General features: G+C 43.3%; 1 protein-coding gene across 1 annotated transcript in view; it reads right to left on the bottom strand.

Moving 5' to 3' along the window:
* Positions 1-11,095, bottom strand: part of MEI4 (meiotic double-stranded break formation protein 4) — a 197,722-nt gene extending 186,627 nt beyond the window's left edge. The window contains exon 1 of the mRNA XM_068985549.1: positions 10,864-11,095. Within this exon, the coding sequence (XP_068841650.1) occupies positions 10,864-11,095 (232 nt within the window). The remainder of the gene's footprint in view (positions 1-10,863) is intronic.
* Positions 11,096-21,720: the final 10,625 nt, after the last annotated feature.

Raw genomic sequence — 21,720 nt, 5'->3', positions numbered from 1 at the left:
AGCTATAAGAAATATTTTCCCCTGCAAAAATGGGGGAGGGGTGTGCCTTGCACAGCTGTACATCTTATACTCAGGGAACATGGCACATATACAGGATGACACAGGATGCTAATGAGGAAGAGGGGAGCAGGATGGAGTGACAAGAAGAAGGGATAAAAAGGGAAGAGAGACGTTCTAGAAGAAAAATCTACAAGACTCATTCCTTGGATTCCTATTATGTTTACCGATAATTTCACAGAAGAGTACGGAATAGCATCAAACATGGCTGCTAGAGTCAGTTTAGTTCAGTTCAGTCGCTCAGTCACGTCCAGCTCTTTGCGACCCCGTGAACCTCAGCACGCCAGGCCTCCCTGTCCATCACCAACTCCTGGAGTTCACTCAAACCCATGTCCATCTTGTCGGTGATGCCATCCAACCATCTCATCCTCTGTTGTCCCCTTCTCCTCCTGCCCCCAATCCCTCCCAGCATCAGAGTCTTTTCCAGTGAGTCAACTCTTCACATGAGGTGGCCAAAGTATTGGAGTTTCAGCTTCAACATCAGTCCTTCCAATCAACACCCAGGACTGATCTCCTTTAGAACGGACTGGTTGGATCTCCTTGCAGTCCAAGGGACTCTCAAGAGTCTTCTCCAACACCACCGTTCAAAAGCATCAATTCTTTGGTGCTCAGCTTTCTTCACAGTCCAACTCTCACATCCATACATGACCACTGGAAAAACCATAGCCTTGGTTAGATGGACCTTTGTTGGCAAAGTAATGTCTCTGCTTTTGAATATTCTATCTAGGTTGGTCATAACTTTCCTTGAAAGGAATAAGCTTCTTTTAATTTCATGGCTGCAGTTACCATCTGCAGTGATTTTGGAGCCCCCCAAAAATAAAGTCAGCCATTGTTTCCACTGTTTCCCCATCTATTTGCCACAAAGTGATGGGAGTGGATGCCACCATCTTTGTTTTCTGAATATTGAACTTTAAGCCAACTTTTTCAGTCTCCTCTTTCACTTTCATCAAGAGGCTCTTTAGTTCCTCTTCACTTTCTGTCATAAGGGTGGTGTCATCTGCATATCTGAGGTTATTGATATTTCTCCCAGCAATCTTGATTCCAGCTTGTGCTTCTTCCAGCCCAGTGTTTCTCATGATGTACTCTGCATAGAAGTTAAATAAGCAGGGTGACAATATACAGCCTTGACGTACTCCTTTTCCTGTTTGGAACCAGTCTGTTAGTGCTAATGTCACTATTTTATCTTTGGTTCGTTTTCCCTACATTCTACTACCTGCCTCAGCTCAGTCAGGCTCTAAAGGAACACTTCCTCAGTTCTTTGGTGACCGAGAGCCAAACATCATCAGCTGGTATTAAGAAGTGTTTCAGAGTCTTGCCCACAACTTCCTTGATGTGTGACAATCAGGTGGCTTAATCCCCTTTCTGGAGAGATCCCATTACGCTTTCTGAACACACATTTCACATTTCTGTGTTCAAGTTAGTGCTTTCAGTGGTTCTCAAACTTCAGTTTTCGTCGGAATCACAGGGCCACAATATTAAGCCACAATATTCCATTAACGTCCCCACTCCAAACTACAGTTCACAGCTCTCCACCCGGATTCTCTTCACTGCACACTGAACTTATCTAAAAATAAAAAATTAATTTTAGGATGTTTAGTAGCCAAGTATTAAACCCAGAATCCTTGAGGTAACATCATCTTTCTAACTGAATCTTGAAATTTGAAAACCAGACGCAGGGTTCAAAAAACACAAAACCTGTTTAAAAACAAAACAAAACAACAAAAAAAAAAACTAAATATAACCCTAAATGGAAAGACAAGATTAACATCTGCTACAGGTTAAACTATTCCAAACGCATTACAATGAGCGATGACCTAGGAATGCACATGAACTTTGGGCATTTTTAACCTTTGTTCCACAGAAGGTCCATCGACATCTCCCCTCTTCACTTACTCTGCTCTGATTCCACCACTGTGTGCACGCACGGCTCCCGCAGAGGAGGAGCCCTGATCCTCACCCTACTGAGCGGGTCCCCCCCCAGGAGGCTGGATCTCACTCTCTGATCCTCCTCCCATCACAACGGGGCTCTGGGAGATCTCCAGAAACGACAGATCAGCAAGGCCACTTTGTTCCAGGTATGAACACTCACATAAAACCCTCTCTAAACATGCTCATTCAGTAAATGTCACCAAAGTGCCCCTCCCTGCGAGGGACTGTGCTAATCTAGGAATACAGGGGCGATGAGAAAAGACACTCCCTGGAAGCATGGAGTGCAGGCCCGATGGAGAAGACAGGCTGATTCAACCATCTTAATTTCATTCACGATCTCTGAACAGTACAGGTTATTATCAGGATCCCCAGCAGGAGAATCTGTTCTCGTCTTGGAAGGCAGTCGACGAAGGCAGAAGAGATTCAGCAGAGAAGAAGGCTCTATCACACAACTAGACCAAAAGGAGACCCAAAGGCACGCATCCTCCAGAGAGAAACCACCTGCCTAAAAGCTTGGGGCCGAGACAGAACACGGTGGACGCAAGTGAAGCTGAAGAAAGTTCGTGCATCACAGAGCAGAACGAGGTGGGCATGGTGCTGAGGGGCTGGGCTGGGCTGGAAGCAAGTACTGCACTGCGGAGAGGCTCAGGGTCCATTTTATGGGGAGGGGACTTCACCCGAAAGTAAGTCAGAGGACCTGAGACCAGGCTGCAACGTGCACTTGAACACCACAAGGCTACGACCACAGACGTGAAGTCCGGTCGGGGATTTTCAGACAAAATCGAGGCAGTGGTCACGGGGCTGCAGAAGAGGGGAGGGAGTCCAGAGACGCCCAGCAAGTAGAGGTGCCCAGCTGGGGCACTGCCTGGACATGCCGGATGCCACCCTGAAACCCAGCACAGGCTGCACCACACGGTGAGACTGGAGCCTGGCACAGGAAGGACTGAGGGTCTCCATCTGGAACACTCCATGCTGAGGAATGCCCGGCTGCCCCGCCCAAGCCCAGCCTCAGAAGCTCCTGGCTCCCTCAGGCCCAGCCCCGCGCCAGGACTTGGCAGGCCCTCCTTACTATCTCCACAGTTCCTCTCAGAGCCGGCTCCTCTGATGATAAGGAAGGCACTCACATTCCTAACTCATCACCTTGTCTCTGTGAAAGCCATTCAATATCCTGAGCTTTTTTCAGCCTTCACTTTAATATCTTGGTATGCTGACTGTCTCTAATATCTAAAGTTTAATTCAATTTTTATATATAATGAGTAAACCAATTCTAATGTACAATTATAAATGAATTATTTTCCAGGCTTGCCTCAGACTCCTCAAAATTATTCAGGCCACATTCTCTGAGGTTGATATACATTATGCCTGTGTGTTTTAAATCACCTGCAATTTGAGGCAAACTCCCATTCTAATATAGTTGACAGTTTATATTACAAGAGCTTATGTGAAGGAGGAAATGCTTAGGGCTTCATTTTCTGTGCTCTTTCAGCATCTGTAACACAGGGAGGGCCCCAGCATATAAATGCTGAGCCCACAACTGCGTCTGCAAGTCTGTTATTTGCTGTGTCTCTCCGGTACGTGGTCTGCAACCAGGTGAGAAGGCAAGGACGGAGCAGAGGCTGGGCAGACAGGGCCAGCAGAGAGGCAGCCGGCAGCCAAGACGAGCCCCAGACTGGGTGCCGTGCTGACACCTGGCCCCTGCTCTGAGGCTTCATCAGCATGGTGAGCCCAGCTAAGAACCTCCGCCTGGATGCAGACTTACAGGAAGCGAGACGTGTGGTCTGCCTGGGGGAGGCAGCGGGGGGTGAGGGTTTGCTCCTCCAGGTGTGAAGCAGTAAGGGGGAGTTAGACTAACTTGAGCAGAGTCAGCAAGAAGGACAAGGAGGCTTCAGAAGCCATCTGGCTGGGCCAGTTGTTTCCCAGGACCCACAGCCAGAAAGAACCAAATTCAACCTAAACAGACAGCTGCCCTGCCCACCACACTCCCCAGCCCGCAGCACGTGATACCGAAGCCACAGATGCCACGTACGTGTGTGCTCGGTCCTGTCTGACTCTTTGCCACCCCATGGCCTGCAGCCCTCCAGGCTCCTCTGTCCATGGGATTCTCCAGGCAAGAATACTGGAGTGGGTTGCCATTTCCTCCTCCAGGGGATCTTCCCGACCCAGGGACTGAGTCCAGGTCTCCTGGGTCTCCTGCATTGACTGGCGGATTCTTGACCACTGAGCCCCCCGGGAAGCCATGAGCGTTTATTATATAAATAGATACATCAATGAGTTAATTTGGTTTGACATCCTACTTTATTTTTACTTTGGCTCGTTGTTAGTCCGGTAACCTGTATGTCATTTATGAAGGTACTGAGTACTTAAATTTTAGGAGAAAAAGCATATATCTGACATCTCCATTCTTCCTAGCAACTGTCCAGACACCCCTTGCCTGCCCCATACTCTCACACACAAACACAAACACATGCTGATTTTAGATCTAAATCTGCTCACTGAAGTCTTAGGCCATTGTTTCCACTAATAACGTCCTGTGCCTGTCAACACACTCCATTCAAACCCTGGTCAACATTTATGAACAGCTACTAACGTCTTCCTATCTAGTCTCTATGCTCTGGGTCTCCCTCACCTACCTACTCAAGTCCCAACTAAATCCTTACAACATCATAAGGCTATCATTTAACAGGAAGCTATTGTATAGAACAGTTTTTGCCTCTTTCTCATTTTCTCTCCTATAAATCAGGAAGATTTTTGGGGGAAAAAAAGCAGCTCTCTAATTTGCTTGTTATCTCCCCCACTTCTCCACTCTTTAAGTTAGGATGAGCTCAGTTACAAGGAAGAGAATCTTACTGTAATAATGGCTTAAACCATCAGTTGCTCAGTAATGTCCAACTGTTTGCAACCCTATGGACTGAAGCCCTCCAGGTTGCTCTGTCCATGGAAGTGACCACTGTTCACCTTTGAAAAATTCTTAATAACTTCACCCTAGAGCTGCTTTGGTTGCTCAGCAATGACAAGAAGGACCAAGGCTCTTCTCATCCTCCGATTCATCACCCTTACCACGCTGATGTAAATCTTTCAGTATTGCCTCGTGGCTGTAACGTGGCTACCACCGTATGACGCTCACATCTTCAAGTGGCAGCGCCCACATACGAAGCAAGCAGTTGAGGTAAAAACATTTTAAAGTTTGTAGCATTCACGGACTTCAATCTCTTTATACAAAGTGACAAATATTTATCAAAAGCTTCCAAGATTCTCTTTTAGTTTCCATTGGTCCCTGTCTAACCTTAGGACCATACTGGCAAAACAAGTCTCAGCATTTCACAGATGAACATACATGGGTACATGTCTGCCAAATCAAAACTGTAGTATTTTAGTAAGGAAGAAGGAACCAGGCTACTGTGTAGAAAATCAAACTGTCTGCCACACATCACCTAGAAGGCTTTGAGAAATGTGACACTGGATGTCCACATTCCTTTGGTCCATACCCCCTCCCTCTCTATCCCCTACCCTTCTACAATCATGGCATATGGTCCCATGCCATGGGACTTTATTTTTGGGAGCTCCAAAATCACTGCAGATGGTGGCTGCAGCCATGAAATTAAAAGAAGCCATTTGCTCCTTGGAAGGAAAGTTATGACCAACCTAGACAGCATATTAAAAAGCAGAGACGTTACTTTGTCAACAAATGTCCATCTAGTCAAGGCTATGGTTTTTCCAGTAGTCATGTATGGATGTGAGAGTTGGAGTATAGAGAAAGCTGAGCGCCGAAGAATTGATGCTTTTGAACTGTGGTGCTGGAGGAGAGTCTTGAGAGTCCCTTGGACTGCAAGGAGATCCAACCAGTCCATCTTAAAGGAAATCAATCCTGAATAGCCACTGGAAGGACTGATGTTGAAGCAGAAACTCCAATACTTTGGCCTCCTCATGCGAAGAGCTGACTCATTAGAAAAGACCCTGATGGTGGGAAAGATTGAAGGTGCAAGGAGAAGGGGATGACAGAGGATGAGATGGTTGGATGGCATCACCAACTCAATGGACATGAGTTTGAGTAAACTCTGGGAGTTAGTGATGGACAGGGAGGCCTGGCGTGCTGTAGTCCATGGGGTCGCAAAGAATAGGACACGACTGAGTGACTGAACTGAACCAAACTGATCCCCCCTCCCTCCCTATCTCCCTACCCTTCTTTCCTCCCGTCCATCCTTCTGTTCTTCCTAACTTCCTTTGAGAATCTATAGACAAATAAATCAGAATAATGAAATAGACAAGTTATTTAAATGCTGTATAAACCATGTCACGCTTCCTTATTTGTTTACCATGCCATTTCATCTCTGCCTTATTCAACTCTGGTTCTCTCAGCTGTTTCAGTGTCTAGCGGAGGCTGTAAATTGAGTTCCCCAGTCTCTTGGTCAGGAAGCACTCCATTCACCATTTATCGAGGGTCTGTGGTCCCTGAACACTGGCAAACAGTTGCCAAGTATAAAGAAGCCCAAACAACTACAGACAGAAATATTTAACAACATAAATCACCTACGCAATAGTTTGACTTTCAGGGCTGGCACTTTCTTAGGGCAAGGTGTGTCAGTCTTTTCAATCATACATCTTCAAACAGCAACGACGTTCCTCCTTTATTTTCCTATCAATCTAATAACCCCCCTTGTAGTTTTTTCCTTTTTCCCTTTCAGTTCAGTTCAGTCGCTCAGTCATGTCTGACTCTTTGCGACCCCATGAATCGCAGCACCCCAGGCCTCCCTGTCCATCGCCAACTCCCGGAGTTCACTCAGACTCACGTCCATCGAGTCAGTGATGCCATCCAGCCATCTCATCCTCGGTCGTCCCCTTCTCCTCCTGCCCCCAATCCCTCCCAGCATCAGAGTCTTTTCCAATGAGTCAACTCTTCACATGAGGTGGCCAAAGTACTGGAGTTTCAGCTTCAGCATCATTTCTTCCAAAGAAATCCAGGGCTGATCTCCTTCAGAATGGACTGGTTGGATCTCCTTGCAGTCCAAGGGACCCTCAAGAGTCTTCTCCAACACCACAGTTCAAAAGCATCAATTCTTCAGCGCTCAGCCTTCTTCACAGTCCAACTCTCACATCCATACATGACCAGAGGAAAAACCATAGCCTTGACTAGACGGACCTTAGTCGGCAAAGTAATGTCTCTGCTTTTCAATATGCTATCTAGGTTGGTCATAACTTTTCTTCCAAGGAGTAAGCGTCTTTTAATTTTATGGCTGCAGTCACCATCTGCAGTGATTTTGGAGCCCAAAAAATAAAGTCTGACACTGTTTCCCCATCTATTTCCCAAGAAGTGATGGGACCAGATGCCATGATCTTCATTTTCTGGATGTTCAGCTTTAAGCCAACTTTTTCACTCTCCTCTTTCACTTTCATCAAGAGGTTTTTTAGCTCCTCTTCACTTTCTGCCATAAGGGTGGTGTCATCTGCATATCTGAGGTTATTGATATTTCTCCCGGCAATGTTGATTCCAGCTTCTGTTTCTTCCAGTCCAACGTTTCTCATGATGTACTCTGCATATAAGTTAAATAAGCAGGGTGACAACATACAGCCTTGATGTACTGCTTTTCCTATTTGAAACTATTTATCTGAGTCTATCCATTTATTTCTCACTTTTTAAGTTTAAGCTAACAGATGGTGAGACAGATTATTAACAAACATCTGCACTGAAATGTTTTACCTGCAACTCCTGATGTAAGCAAAAGAGTATTTAACTACATGATATATGAAAACTTATCTTGCAGGTACCGTAAGGGAAAGAGTCCAGACTAAAAACAAGTTATCACTGAGGTCCACTCACGTCCCAAACAAATCACACACACCACTGTCTTGGTGTTGTAAGCAGACGCTCGGTGGTGAACAACAGCTGGGCGCTGTGGATGTTATGATATTCACAGTTTGGTATTAGTGGGAACTGCTACATGTGTGCCATTATACCAATCACATGACTGTACAAAAAAGGTACGATATATTGACTGTCTGCTATTCATAGATAGTCTCAAAGAGACCACTGCATAGAAACCAGAGTGACTAAAATGTGGCTGTAAATCTTCTAACAGTATTTTTGCTCACACAATAATGAGACTTTAGTTACATACGGATATTCAGTTCAGTTCAGTTCAGTTGCTCAGTCATGTCTGACTCTTTGCAACCCCATGAACCGCAGCACGCCAGGCCTCCCCGTCCATCACCAACTCCTGGAGCCTACCCAAACTCATGTCCATTGAGTCGGTGATGCCATCCAGCCATCTCATCCTGTCGTCCTCTTCTCCTGCCCTCAGTCTTTCCCAGAATCAGGGTCTTTTCAAATGAGTCAGTTCTTCCTATCAGCTGGCCAAAGTATTGAAGTTTCAGCTTTAGCATCAGTCCTTCCAATGAACACCCAGGACTGATCTCCTTACGATTGACTGGTTGGATCTCCTTGCAGTTCAAGGGACTCTCAAGACTCTTCTCCAACACCACAGTTCAAAAGCTTCAATTCTTCAGACATTAGTTCAGAGTCTTCCTGAAGTTAGCTGGTACTCTGTCACCCACAGCAGGCACAGGTTCACTGTACCGATGCATCCTACCATGGCAGCCACACTCTTTCCACGGCTCCTTTCCTCTTTCCACCCTGGGATGTCGGAACCTGCAGCCTCCCCATCAAAGGCCCACCCACCCTATAGCCTCATCCACACTGGCAAGGTCACTACCACTTAGATACCAACGGATCCTTGCTGTCAGTCTATATTTCCAGGCTGCTTATCCCCTCTGAGTTTAAGGACCCTACTTCTTTCCTTCTAGGTATATCTCCCTGGACTCAACCTTCTATCATATACCCTGATTTCTGCGTTCACTGTCTGGATTTAAAGCACTACAATCAAACCAGTCCATCCTGAAGGTGATCAGACCTGGGTGTTCTTTGGAAGGAATGATGCTAAAGCTGAAACTCCAGTACTTTGGCCACCTCATGCGAAGAGTTGACTCATTGGAAAAGACTCTGATGCTGGGAGGGATTAGGGGCAGGAGGAGAAGGGGATGACAGAGGATGAGATGGCTGGATGGCATCACCGACTCGATGGACGTGAGTTTGAGTGAACTCTGGGAGTTGGTGATGAACAGGGAGGCCTGGCGGGCTGCAATTCATGGGGTCGCAAAGAGTAGGACACAACTGAGCAACTGAACTGAACTGAATCAACTTGATGAACTAGAGACCTCAAATGCCCTCCACACCTCCAGCTGCCTTAACCCACTTTGAACTCATTCACAGAAGTCTCAAGTGCTTATTCTGGAACCATTCATTTTAGTTCTAACAGTCACAGATCTAGCCTGACTTCTTACTCTTCACATGGCCTTAGGTAAACGCTTTCAGAACCTGCCTCCTTGCTTCCCATCACGGCTCGCATCAAAGCATACTCTACATTCCACTTCATTTGATGAACATGGATTTAGCACCTGCTGTGAGTCAGGCTTTGGGGTGGGTATTGAGTAGAGGGTGCTGAGCAAATCAGAGACCCTCTACTCAGCAAGGCTGGACTCAAGTCAAGGAGATAAGGAAGGGACCACCTAAGCAAATAAGCAAATAACCAACAGGGGGGTGTTTGGGTGAAAAAACAACTGTGGGCTCATGCATGTAGAGTGGTCACTGAGCAAGTATGGCTTAGAAAAAAGACCTCTACGAAGGGGAGAGGCAATCATATGTCAACACCTGATCACAGCAGAGATTCACTGCAAGATGAGCCCACAGCAGTCAGTGGGAAGCCCACGGTGCCCAGAGCACATGCACTATGCAGGGAAGCAGAGGTGATATCATGGTGACATCACCAGCCAAGCCACCAGTGGGAATCTGGTGCGAGGCACAACGGGGAGTCAGGAAAAGGTTTTTGGCAAAGGAGTAAGATGATCTGATTTATGTTTTCAACAGATCACCAAAATTAAGTCTTACTATCGCAATATGAGGGTCATCCCTCGGAGTCAAGAAGGTAAAGGGATCCTGAGGAAGGAGGTGCCCATGTGCTCTGGTCTGTCCTGGGGGGGGTGCCCATTTTCCCTGCCATTCTCAGATCATTCTTATGGCCCCATTTCACTCTCTCATAGGGGTCTTAAGGGAACCACCCTGGCCAACTCACTGCAGGGATATTCCTCAGGCTGACACCCGGAGTCTTTCCAAACCTGCTCCCCATCAGATCTCTACCTCACAGTGTCCTGGGCTCTGGAATACAAAACTGGCCTGCTGGATGGGACATGGATTATCCCTGCTGCCCTGGCTCTTGTTCCTCCTTCTGACCACAGGCTATGATCACCTCACTATCAGACAGACCCTTGAGGGCCCAGACCCGAGGAGCCTCTCCAAGGACCAGAAGAATGAATGGCTTCCTTTTCTGCGCTTTCTCTATGGTAACAGTCATCACAACTAGGTTCGTTATCATAGGTCTGCTTTCTCTGCTGGAATGGTCGGTACTCCATGGTAAAGGCAGCAGCTTTCCTGTGTGTTTCTGGGTCCTTGCCACCCACTGCACAGAGCTAGGACTTGAGACAGCACTGCTGGACGAATTATGCAATGTAAAAGCAACATATAATACAGAGTAAGATATAAGGATGACTGAAGATTTTAAAATTAATTTCTCCAGGAGGCTTAAAGCAGTATTGCCTTCATCTCTAGACAATTTTCAGTCTCCAACTTCAGCCTCATCCATTAGAAAGTGACAACAAGCTATTTTTTTTTTTTACTTTTAATAAATGACTAAAAGCAAAAAATCTTTATAGTGCAAGAAGTCTAATTTTAGGAAACCGAACAACTTGAGTGTTTTGCTAATAAGTTTCTAAGTAACTGTGAAGCTGACATAAAACAGACTGACACATCCCCAAGTTACATCCACTCACCACTCTTAAATGATCCCGAAAAAATCCTGCTCAGGAGTAGTTTCTGACGTAATTGTAGAACTTCAGCTTCCAAGGCTTCGACTTTTGATCTCCACCTTGATTCCTGCCCGCACACCATCCTCGCAAGATGCTCTGTATATTCTCTGCTGCTTTTGTCTGCTGGTTTGGAGCGGATAATTGCCAAGGCCAGGGCCAGCTTTGAAGTTCTCAGATACCATGTTTGATTATCCATCTTGTTTTTTGTCCCTGTCATGTAATTAAAAAAAAAAAAAAAGTTACAGAAATTCCTTTTAACTTTTACAGTACATTTCATTTAATCGAAATTGATTGCATGGAATAACACTAATTAATAAGTTTACACTGGAAGCCATCTAACAGAACAATTTCTGAAGAAGTGACGGCAGCGTGAAAAAAAAAATAAAACAGAAGAAAAACGCAAACACATGCACATTAAGTGTATTAAGATTCAAAGCAGTAGATCCAGATAACCTGACAAATTCTTGGACTGCAGAAAAAGAGATTAATTCATTTAGTGGTTTCTAACCAGAGGCACACATAGGAATCTCTGAGGGAGCTTTACACATACATAAATGCCTGGTCTCATCCCTCCAAAATTCTGATTCAGCAAATCTTGGACAGGACTGAGGCTTTTATACATTATAAACAGTTCACTGAGTAATCAGAGCCACTAACTTAAATCGTTCATTTAAATTTAAATCCTTCTCCCCTCTAATCCACCCTAAGTCCTGAAATCCATGCTTCCCAAGCCTGCATTCCTTTACCTCCTGTTTGTGTCTCTAACCAGGCCCCTCCAATCCACATTAAGAACAATCTTGCAAATATTTGCACCATTTAAGCTGTGACTCTGCCTTGAATCCGCACCTCCAAAGATTTCCAACTGCCACCGTGAGCAAACTTTTCCAAACCAGCACTGGACCACAGCCTGACCGTCAAGAGGACAACACGACACCGCATTCAGTGGCTCAATACCATCACCCCTTCTGAAGTATAAACCCCTGAGGACCTCCACCGTGACTGACTGAGTTTCAGGGTTTTGCACGTAAAATGTGCGACATTAACATTTTTAATCGATGGTTGAAAAGGACAATGGTGCAGAAAATTCAGGACTTTAACTGCCACATCTACCTGCTAACACAATGCCAAATTCCACATCTCAGACTGTGTTTCCATCAGTTTCTCAAGGCTATTTCTTCCACTATGGTTGGATCTCAGTCATACAAATAGATGTACACAGTCCCAGGTCACTCAAATTCACATCTCCGCTCCTGAATTTTCCCAAATTATGACGCTCCAACTCTTACAGCTGCCAAGGCCCTGTGTACACCTTTCAAAGAACACTGCATATACCCTCATATACAGTCTTACCAGATGCTTGCCCTCCTCTGCAATGATTACCTATCTGATATCCTACAAATTTTTACTGCCAATATACAATCTAACAGGTAGCATAATGCTGTTTTACTATAATCAGAGATGAACACAAGAATGTGTACATATATATATAATACAATGTATATTATAGGAATATTTATAGCATTGAAATTGGACAATCAAGTAGTTAAGTAAATAATGGTATATTGTATAATTACACATCCATTCAGTATCAAATTTTTCGAAATATTTTTATTATTAGCACATGGTGTTAACAATGTACTGAACGGAAAAACAGTGAGTTTATGAAATTATACGTATAATAGGTTGCTCTTAATTATGTGTAAAATTGAAAATACAAAAATTAAACAGGACTCCTCTCTACTGGAGAATTATTACTGATTTTTCCACATTTCTCTAAATTTTCCTGATTTTCTACACTGACTACATATCAAATTGTAATCAGAAAAACATTTCTGAAAGATGGATTTCTAAGAGCAAAGTATAGCTGCCATTTTCCCAACCTTTCACAGCTGTAGAATGTACCATGGATTAGCTGCTGTTAAGATGGACAAACTAATGAGAGCTGTGGCCCCGCTTACTTCAGCCCTGGCATCAACCGTCTCACTTGGCTGGCATGCCCTCCATCCGCGACGCTGGCCATGGCGAGCGGGACACCACGCCTCTCAGCGCTTCTGAAGGCGCCCTGGGCAGAGCGCACACAGGTGTGGACGCCACTCCCTAAGGAAGGCTGACACTCACACACAACAGTGCTGAGCACAGGAATAATAAGAATAAGTGACCTGCGTAAAGTGTTTCTGTTAGAAGAGAATCTGCTACTCAACTATGAATCGTGGGAATCCTGACCAAAAAAAAAAAGAAAAAAATATATATATATCAGCTTATTAGCATAAGAAGACAAAGTTCTCCGGATAATAAAAACACAGCAAACTCCTGTCATTTTGTGGAGATATTTAATTAATTGATTTAAGCAAGCTCAAGCTGATTAATTAGATGTTCTCATTTTTCAGTTATCTGATGAGATGTTAAGGGGCTTCCCTGGTGGCTCAGACGGTAAAGGATCTGCCTGCAATGCACGAGACCCAGGTTCAACCCCTGGGTTGGGAAGATCCCCTGGAGAAGGGAATGGTTACCCACTCCAGTATTCTTGCCTGGAGAATTCCATGGACAGAGGAGCCTGGCTGGTTACAGTAAATGGAGTCGCAAAGAGTCGGAAAGGACTGAGCAGCTAACACTTTCATGTGATGTTACCAGTCTTAAAACCATGCTGAGTATCAGTCAACAAAAAAAGATCAAATTAGAAAGTCTTCCTGGATCATATGTATATCACGGTCATTTTTCTAAGCATTAATCAGAATGAAACGTACCACAAATAAGCAGAATACAGGTCCCAATAGGCGTCTTTGGTACAGACTTCCACGGTAGAAATCACATTCAAAACGCACACAGACTACAACCTATATCCAAACAGAGAAGGCTTTTATTAATAAACCCCTTCCTGATGTCTTTAATTTTTTTATATGTGTATATTATAAACACATGGTTCTTTATTTTAGAATAGCATTCCTATCCTCAAAGTGCTATTTGCAAGGTGAAGGTAATTCTATTTCCCTTAAAATTTCATGGAGAAAACGATAAGCTTCCTAGATATATCCTCTGTTTGTTTAATTGAGAAAAGAATTAGTAGTAACTTTCAGAAAGTCTTTTGTACATTCATTTTATGTACAAATAATTATAGTAAATAATTAAAATGAACACTTAATGTTCCCCAAGAAGGTATTTAGTGTCACTGAATTCTTAATAGCTTAAAATACAAAATTTTAACGCTTTTTAGAATAGCACATTTGATCAAATGGGCTTTCTTTTCTTGCATTTGGGAACAGTCCCTACCATAGCAAAGTTCCCCACAGGATAACAGAAAAATCCTCTGACTTCTATTCTGTTTCAAGCATGTGTGCAGCAACAGCTACTCAATAAAATAGTATTCTGGCAGTTTTTATCTACCCTGTATCTGCTACCCCCATTTTCCCCTAATGAACTTAAATATGTTATCAACTAACCAATTCTCCATATTGTCAAAGCTGTTTTGAATTATAATCCTGAATTCTGAAGTTGGTTCACCTTCAAGATCACTGATGAAAATTCTATGAAGCAAAGAGCCCCAGGTCACTCATATATAACTAGAGAACAATTCAGAAAAATATGTTCCTAATATGTACACAACATCTTCAAAATATTTATTCCCCTTTAGCTCAGCAATGCAAGTTCTAAAATTTTATCTTGAAGAAATGACCAAAACTACTGTACAACAAAACTTTATGCCCCTAAATGATCATACAGGATTATTCATAACTACCAAAAAGACAAAACAAAACTTGTCACCAGCCTGAATATACACATAATAGAAACACATTAATTAAACTATCAAATATTATAAAATTTAACTGAAAACGTTGAGGAAATTTTAAAGTGTGGGAAACTATTCCCCACATGCTAACTACAAATGCAAATATTAACTACTATATGCAAAACCACAAGGGGATAATGCCCCACACCTGTCAGAATTCCTATCATCAAAAAGAGCATCAACAACAAATGTCAGCTGATGGGTGGAAAAAAAAGGCAACACTTGGACACTGTTGGTGGTACTGTAAATTTGTACAGCCACTGTGGAACAGTATGGAAGTATCTCAAAAAGCTAAAAACAGAACTAGCATGTGACCCAGCAGTTCCACTCCCAGGTATATATCCAAGAACAAGAACAGTAATTTGAAAAGCCACATGTACCCCAATGTTTATAGCGTCATTATTATAATACCCAAGATATATGCAAAGCATCCTACTTGTCCATCAAGAGATGAACGCATAAAGAAGATGTGGGGTGCGTGTGCGTGTGTATAAATAAATAACATGGACTATTACTCAGCCATAAAAGAGAAAGAACTTTGCCGTCTGCAGCAGCATGGATGGACTTGGAGGGCACTGTGCTCAGTGAAGTAAGGCAAATGAAGACCAATGCTGCATGGCATTACTCATATGTAGAATCTAGAAAATACAACAAACCAGTGAATCTAACAAGAAAGATGCAAGCTCACAGACAGAGAGAACAAACTAGTGTGGTACAGACCACTTGGGAGGAGAGAGAGTAGAGGGGGAGATACAAAGTACTGGGTGCAAGACAGGCTCAAGGATGTACTGTACAACATGGGGACTATACCCAATGTGTTGGAGTAACTGTAAATGGAATGTAACCTTTAAAAATTGTATAAAAATAAGTATAATTTTAAAAAATTATAAAAAAGAGTAAATGCAAAAAATCAGGGAAAGAAGAACGAAATCACACACATTAAACATGCTCAGAAACATGTAAATCTCCAAGTGTTTTCAGAATTGAGGAAACATGGCCCAAGGATGAGAATTCTGCCTCCTAGGTTTTCTAGTCTCCCCTCCGAACCAGCCTTGACCAAATTCTGGTAATGAAATCAAGTCCCCCTGAAACCGAGTTCCCTTGCTGAGTTTTTACTAATCTCTATCCAGATCTTTATTCCCTTTCTGGTGCACTCTGACCTCAAGCCTATACTAACTGAACAATAACTAACCAGAGTCAGAGAACAAATAGTGTTATTGTCAATAAAATTGTTAATATATTCAAATTCCCTAATAGGTATGATCATTAATGTACAAACTCAGGTTGTTTCTCCTAACAAGCCTCGAAGCCATGAACCACTTGGCCAGATAACCACAAACCAGAGACATCCTGACCTCTGAAACTGTTATTAAGGATTAAGAAATGTCACAAGACATTTCTCCAAAGAAGACATACAGATAGATAATAAACACATGAAAAGATACTCAACATCACTCATTATCAGAAAAATGCAAATCAAAACTACAATGAGGTACCATCTCACACCAGTCAGAATGGCTGCTATCAAAAAGTCTACAAACAAAAAATGCTGCAGAGGGTGCAGAGAAAAGGGAACCCTCTTACACTGTTGGTGGGAATGCAAACTGGTAGAGCCACTATGAAGAAAAGTGTGGAGATTCCTTAAAAAACTGGAAATAGAACTGCCATATGACCCAGCAATCCCACTGCTGGGCATATACACCAAGGAAACCAGAATTGAAAGAGACACTTGTACCCCAATGTTTACTGAAGCACTGTTTACAATAGCTAGGACACGGAAGCAACCTAGATGTCCATCAGCAGACGAATGGATAAGAAAGTTGTGTTACATGAACACAACAGAATATTACTCAGCTATTAAAAAGAATGTGTTTGAGTCAGTTTTAATGAGGTGGATGAAACTGGAGCCTATTATACAGAGTGAAGTAAGTCAGAAAGAGAAATACCAATACAGTATATTAACACATATATACAGAATTTAGAAAGATGGTAATGATGACCCTATATGCAAGACAGCAAAAGAGACACAGAGGTAAAGAACAGACTTTTGGACTCTGTGGGAGAAGGTGAGGGTGGGATGATTTGAGAGAAAAGCATTGAACCATGTATATTACCATATGTGAAACAGATGACTGGTGCAAGTTTGATGCATGAAGCAGGGTACTCAAAGCCAGTACTCTGGGACAACACAGAAGGATGGAGTGGGGAGGGATGCAGGAGGGGGTTCAGGACGGGGGCGTGCATGTGTGCCCGTGGCTGATCCATGTCAACGTGTGGCAGGGGCCACCACAGTGTTGTGAAGTTACAGTCCTCCAATTAAATAAATAAAATTTTAGAAATGAAATTAAAGAAAGACTAAAAAGGAAAGGAAAGAAATGTCATAAGATGATGATTAGTCCCAGCACCTTCTTCCCCTTTAAAAAGTCCCTAACTCAAAGCCCAGGGCTTCCCTGGTGGCCCAGCAGTAAAGAATCTGCCTGCCAGTGCAGGAGACATGGGTTGGGACAATCCCCTGGAGAAAGAAAAGGCAACTCATTCCGGTTTTCTGGCCTGGGAAGATCCATGGACATAGGAGCCTGGTGGGCTACAGTCCATGGGGCCACAAAGAGTTGGACACAACTTAGCGACTAAACAACAACTCAAAGATCAAGCTAGAATGGGTCTGACGCTTGCCTCCCACTGCCTTGCCTGGCGCCCTGCAGCAAACGCTGTGCGTCCTTCACAACCCGGGCTCAGTAGACAGGGTTTGCTGCACGTCAGCTGAATGGACTCAAATTTTGTTTGGCAACATTTAGCCTGTGGACCTCAGATCCTTCCATGTCTGCGAGAAGATGCATGCCTCCTCATCAGATGTGTTTTGTGTTCCTGCTAATTCAAAACACACAGTGGATTTGGAAGCAGGGGGCAGGGTTAGCATTCCAGTAAGACTAGGCAGCAGGATACTTGCCACTGTATTCCCAGTGCTAAAATCTGCACCTGGCTCACAGCAGGCCCTCTACCGAGTACTTGAACGGGATGAACGAGTGACTGAATAGACCAGTGCAGGTCAGACAGTCACAGAGAGCTGCCTGGCCGGCAGCTCAGTAAGACTGTCAATTACATGCTAGGGAGAAGAGCACTGGAGGGAGAACGGTTCAGGAGGGGAACTTAGTGAACCTGAAGGTCACATCTGTCTCTCTTCACTTTATCAGGCATCTTTCTCAACTGCACCCAATGAGTCTACTCCCTCTAAACTTATGTCATTCAACAGTATACCCTTAAGCTTTCACCAATGTAATTCTTGAGTAAGAAAATACAAGATAAAATCTAGTTTATACACAGGATTAGGTCAGAGGGAAAGCTATAAGGAAGAAAACTGTGTTTTTATTTCATGTGAACCCTTCCCTTCTCAAAAACTAAAGAACACTGGATGAATGCTCCCCAAACAACTGAGCTGAATACAGTAAGCCAAGATCTGGATGCTGGAATAAGATCCCAAGGATCAGAATGCAATGTACATTTATCAACTATCAGTCTAGGGACAGCTGAGCTATGGCCATGCCAGAACACCAAATCATTACTTTTTCAACAGGTTCAGCAAAGTTTGGACAATGTTTAGCATGCAATTTTTATATCAGATCCAGCTGGCAAATTCCCTAATTATTGTTACAGTTTCAGTACATACTGTACTGTGAAGTATTCTGCAGATTAACATCACGTGAAATTTTACACAGAAGAATCAGGAGTTAGTCAACATCTCCAATCTCTTCACTTTCATTATTAATGGGGCCTTTGAAGGCCTTCTCAGCAGAGTCTGTGTAAAACAAGAGACTTGAAAAGATGAAAGAATACTTACTCTTTTTTTTCTGTTTCATTCCCATCATAACAGGCCAACTATCTGTAATTTTCCTGCTGTTGAAGGACTTAATTAAACATAGACTTAAATTGTCTAGTTTCTTACCATGGTTTTCTTTTCATGTAACCACCCAACTCTCAACTTTTGATTCCTCAATGCCTCTTTTTTGGCATGGGAAAGATTCCCTCTGAATTCTGGTAAGGACTATTGCATACAGGGAAAGTGCAAAACACATTTTGTAAGTCACCAAAAGTACACTGATTCAGAAATGCAGAGCTATGTATATTGTGCACAATCAGTAATCATCTTCCATTATGTGAAACCAGAGAAGGAAAGGGGACCTGATACCTACTATTAACACATATTTAGAAAATAAATTAGAAGAATTATAAGTTTTTCCTAGTTATACTATTCCAAACACTTTATAAAGACACAATCCTTATCACAAAACAATCATATTGTTCTGTTAGAAAATCTGAAAATCTACATGATTTAGATTCACAAATGTGCAAATTTGGAATCTTTGTCAGGCTATATTCTGGAAATGGAAAAAGCCACATGTCATAAAATGAGGAAGACTGTAGGATGGAGCCAGTAACCAAAGCAAACACCAGAAGAGATAACTGAGAGAGATTCGAGCAGTGTTAGGAGAGTGGGGCTTCTGGGACCAGATGCACCAGGGCCTGAGCTTCAAGGGAAACAGAAGACTGAACGTGGGAGATGGTGGGCACGGAGTCCTCTGGGAAAGGCCCTAACCAGAGAAGCCCCCTTCTGTAAATGTTAGGAAGTAAGACGTGTTTTCTAACTGCTCTCATGCCCCACCATCTTAAACTCCACTACTGAGTGCACTTGAAGTAAGAACTCGAGGAAGCAGCAGCAGTCGCACAGAAACATCTCCTCTGAGGGTCATTTTTCACTCTGAAGAAGCGCCCTAATTCCCATCTGTCTCACTCACAGACGCCTCACCAAGGAGACCGCCGCAGATTCCAGGGCGCATCTGATAAGGCTTCAGGGCCTTTCACAGGACCTCATTCCACAAGTCTTTTCTTTACCAGGGAGAAAGTTCTTTTACCTTCTACTTCGATTTGCATTTAAAAGAGATTGGAGGCCTACTTTCTTACTAGCCTGGAACAGCCTATAAGAGAAGACGACCATTTCACAGCTATTAAGCACTTTGATTCTAGACATCCGCTAGCAGGTGATGTTCTTTGCGCTTTTATCCTCTTTAAACTCAGCCCCTCAAATGGATGTAACGTTGTTCTGCGTTTTCCAAGACTCCTTTAAACGTGTTATCATATTTTTCCTAATTTTAAAAAAATAAGTTAAAAAAAAAGAATAAAGACAGGATTTTAATCTCAAAAAAAGAACAACAACAACAAAAAACCCTCAGCACCTCAACTTGCCCCAGCAACAGATACAGAGTCAACGTGGCCCACGCTGTAGGGCCCCTAAGCAACTAAGGAATGCTAGAAGCAGCTGCAGGCCATTCCAAAGATCAGCATGCTGCCCTCTAGACTGGTTCCAAATAGGAAAAGGAGTGCATCAAGGCTGTATGTTGTCACCCTGCTTATTTAACTTATATGCAGAGTACATCATGAGAAACGCTGGACTGGAAGAAACACAAGCTGGAATCAAGATTGCTGGGAGAAATATCAATAACTTCAGGCATGCAGATGACACCACCCTTATGGCAGAAAGTGAAGAACTAAAGAGCCTCCTGATGAGAGTGAAAGAGGAGAGTGAAAAAGTTGGCCTAAAGGTCAACATTCAGAAAACAAAGATCATGGCATCCGGTCCCATCACTTCATGGGAAATAGATGGGGAAACAGTGGAAACGGTGTCAGACTTTATTTTTTGGGGCTCCAGAATCACTGCAGATGGTGACTGCAGCCATGAAATTAAAAGATGCTTACTCCTTGGAAGAAAAGTTATGACCAACCTAGATAGCATATTGAAAAGCAGAGACATTACTTTGCCAACAAAGGTCCGTCTAGTCAAGGCTATGGATTTTCCTGTGGTCATGTATGGATGTGAGAGTTGGACTGTGAAGAAGGCTGAGTGCCGAAGAATTGATGCTTTTGGAATGTGGTGTTGGAAAAGAGTCTTGAGAGTCCCTTGGACTGCAAGGAGATCCAACCAGTCCATTCTGAAGGAGATCAGCCCTGGGATTTCTTTGGAAGGAATGATGCTAAAGCTGAAACTCCAGTACTTTGGCCACCTCATGAGAAGAGTTGACTCACTGGAAAAGACTCTGATGCTGGGAGGGAATGGGGGCAGGAGGAGAAGGGGACGACAGAGGATGAGATGGCTGGATGGCATCATGGACTCGATGGACGTGAGTCTGAGTGAACTCTGGGAGTTGGTGACGAACAGCGAGGCCTGGCGTGCTGCGATTCATGGGGTCCCAAAGAGTCGGACATGACTGAGCGACTGAACTGAACTGAACTGAACTGACCCTCTAGGGGAACAAAAGACGGAAGAAGGCACATGCCTCTGGGTACCAGGTGAGGGATGGAGCAGGGACTGGTCCCAAGCTTTCCTTCCACAACTGTATCTAAGACTGCCTTTACCCATGTAGCAGGAACCATTCCAGGTCAAAAGTGTCAGCAATCCTGTGACCTAACAACTATGTTGTCTGATTTTCCCAGGCAACTACACCAAACTCTCCAAACTCCCTGTTTCTTTTGCTCATCAGAACCTGCCTTCATTCTTAAAATTTAGATCTGGCCAATCTGAGATCCACCAACCCAAAGTCGTGATAGCTAAGACTTGGCCTCAAGGTGACAACATGACCAGGTCTGAACCTCAGTGCCCATGAGAAGTATAGGCAGAATAGCACTGTACCGTTTTTTTTTTAAGTAATATCATTTGTATCAAGAATTTCAAGAATCTTTTTTATCATGCTATGCTGAAGCCAATAAAAGGTCTTCTACTGAAAGTAATATCAACCTACTTCTATAAATAGAAACTAGACTTATTAATGGATTCATCAGGGTTCAATTTTACTCTGGGGTAAACAAGTAAAGTTATTTGCTTAAAATGACAGGAAATTCTCAAACGTAGCTCAAGCTATAAAATAAATTTAGATCTTTAACTCATAATTTCTGTATGTAAATCTATTTGTCCTTTCAATTGCACCAAGAAAATTTTAAGATTTGGGTTTTACTCCCTTAAGGAAGATCATTAATTTACACATATATTT

Source organism: Capricornis sumatraensis, chromosome 13 (genome assembly GCF_032405125.1).
Source record: "Capricornis sumatraensis isolate serow.1 chromosome 13, serow.2, whole genome shotgun sequence".
NCBI lineage: Eukaryota > Metazoa > Chordata > Mammalia > Artiodactyla > Bovidae > Capricornis > Capricornis sumatraensis.
Note: the sequence above shows the minus strand (reverse complement) of the source record. Positions and strands in the feature narration are given on the sequence as shown.